We start from the raw sequence: 8,318 nt of genomic DNA on the forward strand, positions 1-8,318 counted from the left end.
AACAGCTTTAAGAGGATACCTTAATTAAAAAAAAAAAAAATCAGCTGCAAAAACAAAGAAAATTTTTCTGCTTGAAAGATTGAAAAAATCAAATCATAACTTGCAAAAGCGATATAAGTGAAAACATGGTCCTGAGCATGCCATTAAACCAGTTAAGGATAACATAAGTTTAACCAAAGAATCTATGTGAAAAAGAGAAATAATTTGAGCTACTTATCACCATACAGAAACTTCACCCAGATATCATCGATATTATATCTTGATGTTCCTTTCATTTGACCAGCTAAATGAATTATGAGCTATGAGATTAAAAGAGATAGCAAGAAACCCAAACTTATATTGTGTTCCCGGAGTCTTATAAGTTCTAAAACAATGAAGGAAACTTCTCTAATTATATAACTCAATAAGCTCATCAAATGTACTGACTGAAAAATATTTTTAATGGAAAACATGTTTTAAAGATAATTTTTTGTAATTTTCTGATCCAGTGTAAAAAAGAATCATATGTTCACACAATTATAGACAGGATTCAGGTAGTTGGTGATTGGTGATTGTTTCCAGCAATAGCAGACAACTGACATTGAGTCAACTGAAACATGATTGTGGCAATCATCAGCAACTATTGCTATGGTTGGAAATGGATGGCACTCAGTAAGGCGCAATAGTAGACCAGTGGAAAATGCCTACACTGAAGGTGAAAGCCAAATCAACTGAGTGGTAAGACCATATATCCTATGATGGTGGAAGGCCTGCAACACAAAGCAGTTTGCAAGTTTGAGCCAAATCTCCACTGGCTAGAAAAATATCCCAGTTGCCATTTTCTGTTCTGTCATCCAACACAGAGGAGGAAGAAAAGGACAGATAAAAAACGAAGAAGAAGCAACGCAGTTTTCAAGCAAAACATCAATTTACTCCTTGGAAAAGGTAATGCAAGCAATGGAACTCAAGCCATGCATTATAAATGTCAGAAATGTTCTATTCTACTTCTACCAGATAGATACTTAAAAACGCTCAGAGGACTTACAATAGGCAATTTCACAACAAACTCACAATTTTAATATACAGGGTAGTAGTTTATTCCAGTTCAAGCAACAAAAGGACTGCCATCATAATATTATTAAATTGACATGAGCAGTGAAATCACTTGATATGAACCATGTTCACTTACTTTCCATGGGCAGTTTCCCCTGAAAGCATGACTGCATCAGCACCTTCACGTACTGCAATTGCTATATCTGAAACCTCGGCCCTTGTTGGTGTAGGATGACCAATCATGCTTTCCAGCATGTTTGTCGCTACAATAACTGGTTTCTGCATACTGTGACACCTTCTAATGATGTCTTCCTGTTTGCAAGATCATGTAACTCTTGATTAAACAAGGAATTCAAGTACCGTGATTAAACTCTAAACAGGACAAGTATTAAAAGGGTAAGTGTTGTTGCCAGTTAACAAGGCTACATACAGGTACAGATGGCCATTTCACCTACTATAATTTTACCTGGTTGGATAAGCCATGCACCGTGAGTAGGTATTGCTAAGAAATAACATGTATTTAGACAACAACAAAAACAACTGAGCCTCGATTGTAAACTTGTTGGGGTTGGGTTTATGAATCGCTATGCACCCTTGCTACTACATCATGTACTAAATCCGCCAAATAACATGCATGTAGACAAACTACAAAAATGACCCATATGATGGATCTCTAGAATTCATTTTAAGCTATTGCTTGTGTAATCTTTTTTTCCTAGATTCAGAAGTAACTTCTCAATATCTCCAAGAAAGTGGTGAGTCCTCAAACTTTTCCATTCTAATCAAACCCCATAGCCAAATTTGACACATGTATTATGTGCACCATGGAAGTTAGTTAGACATGTCATATGCAGTTCAATTACCTGCAATAAAGGGACTTCCTCTATTGGAAGTTCAGCACCAAGGTCTCCACGAGCAACCATTGCCTATAAAGGCAACAAAAAACAGTTAAACAGGAACTAAACATTATGATACAAAGTAATGGATAACCTGAACTCTAGCACATGAACACATGCACGGGGTGTGCACAAGGCACATCCTGGCACAGAACAGAAAATCATTCTCCTGTAAAGAAGAGTAAAACACACAAGCACACTTGAGGGAAAAAACAGCCCTTAATGAAAACACTCGCAACAAACACAACTTAATTTTTTTTCCTTGACTTCATAATGGCATAAAAAATCTGTAGTAATTCATTAAGAATATTGAAAACTGACCCCGTCAGATGCGGAAATTATTGAATGAAGATTTGGTATGGAGTCAGCACTTTCAATTTTTACAATCACATGAATTTCAGCACTGCAGCCTGCATCAAAATAGTTAAAATAGATAAACTGAACAGGTATGAATTCTCGAATGCAGCTGTAACATGAAAATGCGTTTATAATGAAGAAAAAACTTTACTTTTGAGATAATCTTTTAGCTCATGAACCACTTCCGCATCCTTCACGAAGGAGACGGCATAAAAATCAACTTGGTTATCCACCCCAAATTTGATATCTTCCCAGTCTTTGTCTGTAGATAATGACCATATAGCACACAAAAACACAGCGAAGTTTTCAGAAAATAGCAGAGGAAAAATGAAGAATCAAATCTCCACATCATCACTGTTATACAAAAAGAAATTGAAACAGGTAAGACCTGTAATTGAAGGCAGAGTTGCACTTTTCCCACGCACGTTTAAATGGCGCCTTGATTTTAGTTCTCCACCATCAACCACCACACATTTAACTAGATCATTTGTCTTTGATTTCACAGCCAATGACATCATTCCACCTATGTCACAGAAAATAACACTTCAAGTCGTGTGAGCAGAAGAGAAACTTAAGAGTCCAGTGAATATTTTGTAGAGTGTTCCTTGTGAGAATAGACAGGAAAAAGAAAAGAAAAGAAGATGATTATAGAGAATCCACATATAGAATAAAATCCAAACATCAGGAAATTAAATTTATGGTGTTACCATACATTACTAGAAACTCAGACATATACTGTAAGAGAAGCCATCAACCTATTCGGTAAATAATGAATCACACTTCCGAGAGGCAAGTCTAGATGTCAGGGGGAGTTGATAGAATAACTTTGTTTCCATCATGGTGAATTATTCATAGTGCTACATCTCAATTCAACTAAATGTTGTCATGATAGCTTGGCAGTTGTAACACAATTCCTGTTTCCCATAAGGTTATCATACATAAAAATTGACCACTGTCCAAAAATAGAAAGTTCTCAGCAAGGAGAACTAAACACATATAGTACATCAACTATAATAAAATCATAAATTCAAAGAAATTGAATAAATTTTTATTTTTATTTTCATAGTGATATATCATACTTCTTTCTGTTTTTAAACTCATTTGTTTTGAATTATAGATTCCAATTACATCAAACCTTTAATCAGATGGTGCAGAAGTACAGGTAACTCACATACCATCAATCGAAATCAGTGCAAATATACACATTTATGCTTACCATCCACCAGTATCATGTCCCCAACCTCCACATCATTTATGAAGTCATCGTAGTTTACACTAACAGTGTCTTCAGAGCTGACTCCTCTTTTGATGGTGAAATTAAATTCTTTTCCCTCCTCAAGAATAATTGGTTGAGGCACATCTCCACTTCTAACCTCAGGACCCTGCACTCCGATAAAAGAATCTGAAACTTTGACATTTGCACTGTAGGTCTAAATAGGAAGCACACACCAGCAAGAACATTGAGCAGGATGTTGGACGAGTGATTGCAACAATGACAATATTTAATGTAAGACTTGCTTGGCATGCAATCACTGAACCTCTTCCAAAGCACCCCCCCCAAAACATATTCCAAAGAAAACTTGATCATCCAAACTTTATGCATTGCCCGGTGAACGTAAATAATAAAAATGAGAGAAACCCACTAGCTATCACTAACATTGGTTAAAAATGAAATAAAACCAAATGAATGTATTGTATGATAATTCATGAAAATTATCACGAAAAAGTTTCACCACAGAAAAAAGGATAAATAAGGATCAAACTTGAATTTATTGAATTTGTGTTTGACCTTGACAAACTTGAGAGGGGGGAGGGGGATGTTTTATTCAAAAAACTAATCACGGTAAAGGAATAGACTTGATAGAGAAGTAAAAAAATTTCAAAAACCAATATACCTTGGTGTCTAGCATTATGGCAATGACGTTGTCATCAGATTGTGCATTATACTCTTTAACAAGATCAATAGTTATCTTGTGGGAAGCGTGGTCTCCATGCGACATATTTAAGCGGGCCACGTTCATTCCAGCTTCAGCCAGTTTCCATATCATTTCACGTGAGCTTGTGGAAGGACCAATTGTACAAACTATTTTTGTCTTCCTTCGAGAGATTGAATCTGTCTTTTCCTTTACCAAAGTTTGGTTGTTGGTCAGAAGCTCTAAAGGAGAGTTCACCTTGTCCTAAAACAGTAGAATCTCAAGTTACAAACTTGCGAAGGAAAGCAAGTACAATGTAAACATTCGAAAGGGAAATGGCATATTCAAGGGTTTATAATGAAACAGAACTACAAAACAGAGCATTTGACATGTGGTTTTTGCAAGTCTAGAATTTAAAAATGCTTAAACCAGGAAGCGCCAGTATCTTTTCTATCTAAAACAGAACATTCATACCGAATAACAAAATCCTGAAATGCAAGAGAAAACACTAATGGCCTACAAAAACCAATTATGAAATACAGAACAGCAGAAATTTAAAAAGACATTGAATCCCTAACCATGGAAGAGCTCTTACGAGATATGTCCAGATGCACAGAAACGATTTTCATTTGTAATTCTATCGGAGGAAAATATAAATAAAAACATAATCACCTTGCTTGTAATGCTATTGAAAGCTTAAAGCTATTTCCTTTTTTTTCTTTCTTTCTTTCTTCTAACTAATAAGACTCGCTTATTGGCTCCAAGGCACTATTTAGAATCTATTTGAAGAATTTATTTCAAAATGAGGTTACGTTACTTTTCAAAATAATTTTAAGAAATATATTAAAATAATATTTTTTATTTTTAAAATTAACCTATCAAAAAATTTAAAAATATTAAAAACATATTAATTTAAAAAAATTAATTTTTTCAAAAATATTTTTAAAACACACGGACAAAAGGCTTACAACAATACCATGTTTAGTTAAGATATTTCCGAATACTTAAAATAATTTCTTTTGCTTCCCAGCAATATCTCAGAAACCAAACAGTGTGTGTGTTGTGTGTGGGTGTACACACACACACACATAATAAAAGAAGATGAGAAGAACTCACAGAGGCAGTTAAAGGACCGTTAGAAGAGACCAGGTTTGCCGTCTGGTTCTGCTCCCTGACTTTCATGGATCTAACTGTAAAGTTGGAATTTTCAAAGAAGCATCTCTTTCTAAGCCTTGATTCCAACATAAACACATCACTCAATTTACTCGACGAAGACAAAATTCGATGATCCCTGCACATGGTCGACATATTGTTAATCGTCGCCATTTCTTCTCAGGTTTTGGCGTCTCTTATTCTTCAAAATATATATATATATGGAGGGAGGGAGGGAGGGAGGGAGGTGGTGAGGGACCACAGAAAAAACTGGCAGGCTCCTGAGAGAAATGGTTAGAGAGAGTTTATAGAAAGGTATCTAAACATCAGGAAATTAAATTTATAGTGTTACCATAAATTACTAGAAACTCGGACATATACTGTAAGAGAAGCCATCAACCTATTTGGTAAATAATGAATCACACTTCCAAGAGGCAAGTCTAGATGTCAGGAGGAGTTGATAGAATAACTTTGTTTCCATCATGATGAATTATTCATAGTGCTACACCTCAATTCAACTAAATGTTGTCATGATAGCTTGGCAGTTGTAACACAATTCCTGTTACCCATAAGGTCATCATACATAAAAATTGACCATTGTCCAAAAATAGAAAGTTCTCAGCAAGGAAAACTAAACACATATAGTACATCAACTATATTAAAATTAGAAATTCAAAGAAATTGAATAAATTTTTATTTTTATTTTTATTTTTATTTTCATAGTGATATATCATACTTCTTTCTGTTTTTAAACTCATTTGTTTTGAATTATAGATTCCAATTACATCAAACCTTTAATCAGATGGTGCAGAAGTACAGGTAACTCACATACCATCAATCGAAATCAGTGCAAATATACACATTTATGCTTACCATCCACCAGTATCATGTCCCCAACCTCCACATCATTTATGAAGTCATCGTAGTTTACACTAACAGTGTCTTCAGAGCTGACTCCTCTTTTGATGGTGAAATTAAATTCTTTTCCCTCCTCAAGAATAATTGGTTGAGGCACATCTCCACTTCTAACCTCATGACCCTGCACTCCGATAAAAGAATCTGAAACTTTGACATTTGCACTGTAGGTCTAAATAGGAAGTACACACCAGCAAGAACATTGAGCAGGATGTTGGACGAGTGATTGCAACAATGACAATATTTAATGTAAGACTTGCTTGGCATGCTATCACTGAACCTCTTCCAAAGCACCCCCCCCAAAACATATTCCAAAGAAAACTTGATCATCCAAACTTTATGCATTGCCCGGTGAACGTAAATAATAAAAATGAGAGAAACCCACTAGCTATCACTAACATTGGTTAAAAATGAAATAAAACCAAATGAATGTATTATATGATAATTCATGAAAATTATCACGAAAAAGTTTCACCACAGAAACAAGGATAAATAAGGATCAAACTTGAATTTATTGAATTTGTGTTTGACCTTGACAAACTTGAGAGGGGGGAGGGGGATGTTTTATTCAAAAAACTAATCACGGTAAAGGAATAGACTTGATAGAGAAGTAAAAAATTTTCAAAAACCAATATACCTTGGTGTCTAGCATTATGGCAATGACGTTGTCATCAGATTGTGCATTATACTCTTTAACAAGATCAATAGTTATCTTGTGGGAAGCGTGGTCTCCATGCGACATATTTAAGCGGGCCACGTTCATTCCAGCTTCAGCCAGTTTCCATATCATTTCACGTGAGCTTGTGGAAGGACCAATTGTACAAACTATTTGTCTTCCTTCGAGAGATTGAATCTGTCTTTTCCTTTACCAAAGTTTGGTTGTTGGTCAGAAGCTCTAAAGGAGAGTTCACCTTGTCCTAAAACAGTAGAATCTCAAGTTACAAACTTGCGAAGGAAAGCAAGTACAATGTAAACATTCGAAAGGGAAATGGCATATTCAAGGGTTTATAATGAAACAGAACTACAAAACAGAGCATTTGACATGTGGTTTTTGCAAGTCTAGAATTTAAAAATGCTTAAACCAGGAAGCGCCAGTATCTTTTCTATCTAAAACAGAACATTCATACCGAATAACAAAATCCTGAAATGCAAGAGAAAACACTAATGGCCTACAAAAACCAATTATGAAATACAGAACAGCAGAAATTTAAAAAGACATTGAATCCCTAACCATGGAAGAGCTCTTACGAGATATGTCCAGATGCACAGAAACGATTTTCATTTGTAATTCTATCGGAGGAAAATATAAATAAAAACATAATCACCTTGCTTGTAATGCTATTGAAAGCTTAAAGCTATTTCCTTTTTTTTCTTTCTTTCTTTCTTCTAACTAATAAGACTCGCTTATTGGCTCCAAGGCACTATTTAGAATCTATTTGAAGAATTTATTTCAAAATGAGGTTACGTTACTTTTCAAAATAATTTTAAGAAATATATTAAAATAATATTTTTTATTTTTAAAATTAACCTATCAAAAAATTTAAAAATATTAAAAACATATTAATTTAAAAAAATTAATTTTTTCAAAAATATTTTTAAAACACACGGACAAAAGGCTTACAACAATACCATGTTTAGTTAAGATATTTCCGAATACTTAAAATAATTTCTTTTGCTTCCCAGCAATATCTCAGAAACCAAACAGTGTGTGTGTTGTGTGTGGGTGTACACACACACACACATAATAAAAGAAGATGAGAAGAACTCACAGAGGCAGTTAAAGGACCGTTAGAAGAGACCAGGTTTGCCGTCTGGTTCTGCTCCCTGACTTTCATGGATCTAACTGTAAAGTTGGAATTTTCAAAGAAGCATCTCTTTCTAAGCCTTGATTCCAACATAAACACATCACTCAATTTACTCGACGAAGACAAAATTCGATGATCCCTGCACATGGTCGACATATTGTTAATCGTCGCCATTTCTTCTCAGGTTTTGGCGTCTCTTATTCTTCAAAATATATATATATATGGAGGGAGGGAGGGAGGGAGGGAGG

The 8,318-nt window shown here is 34.8% G+C and overlaps 2 protein-coding genes across 2 annotated transcripts; both read right to left on the minus strand.

The window, feature by feature from the left end:
• Positions 1-685: 685 nt before the first annotated feature.
• Positions 686-5,662, minus strand: LOC105121596 (pyruvate kinase isozyme G, chloroplastic-like). The gene is made up of 9 exons (XM_011020308.1): positions 5,315-5,662; positions 4,181-4,462; positions 3,502-3,667; positions 2,674-2,808; positions 2,437-2,547; positions 2,250-2,338; positions 1,896-1,958; positions 1,169-1,344; positions 686-749 (listed from the first exon to the last, which is right to left on the minus strand). Exons 1-9 carry the CDS (start codon positions 5,522-5,524, stop codon positions 707-709), a joined length of 1,275 nt encoding a protein of 424 aa, XP_011018610.1. The 5' UTR covers positions 5,525-5,662; the 3' UTR covers positions 686-706.
• A 1,220-nt stretch (positions 5,663-6,882) lies between these two features.
• LOC105121598 (uncharacterized) lies at positions 6,883-8,312 on the minus strand. The gene is made up of 2 exons (XM_011020309.1): positions 8,035-8,312; positions 6,883-7,182 (listed from the first exon to the last, which is right to left on the minus strand). Exons 1-2 carry the CDS (start codon positions 8,242-8,244, stop codon positions 7,057-7,059), a joined length of 336 nt encoding a protein of 111 aa, XP_011018611.1. The 5' UTR covers positions 8,245-8,312; the 3' UTR covers positions 6,883-7,056.
• Positions 8,313-8,318: the final 6 nt, after the last annotated feature.

Source organism: Populus euphratica, unplaced genomic scaffold (genome assembly GCF_000495115.2).
Source record: "Populus euphratica unplaced genomic scaffold, PopEup_1.0 scaffold25.1, whole genome shotgun sequence".
Taxonomy (NCBI): domain Eukaryota; kingdom Viridiplantae; phylum Streptophyta; class Magnoliopsida; order Malpighiales; family Salicaceae; genus Populus; species Populus euphratica.

Bases quoted from the DNA above. Each gene is read 5' to 3' on its own strand.
- LOC105121596 (XM_011020308.1), bottom strand. From the start codon at position 5,524: ATGGCGACGATTAACAATATGTCGACCATGTGCAGGGATCATCGAATT. The intron at 4,463-5,314 runs GTGAGTTCTTCT...CTACTGTTTTAG, and splicing joins ACGGTCCTTTAACTGCCTCT to GACAAGGTGAACTCTCCTTT. The intron at 750-1,168 runs GTAAGTGAACAT...TTTGTGTTGCAG, and splicing joins GGGGAAACTGCCCATGGAAA to GCCTTCCACCATCATAGGAT.
- LOC105121598 (XM_011020309.1), bottom strand. From the start codon at position 8,244: ATGGCGACGATTAACAATATGTCGACCATGTGCAGGGATCATCGAATT. The intron at 7,183-8,034 runs GTGAGTTCTTCT...CTACTGTTTTAG, and splicing joins ACGGTCCTTTAACTGCCTCT to GACAAGGTGAACTCTCCTTT.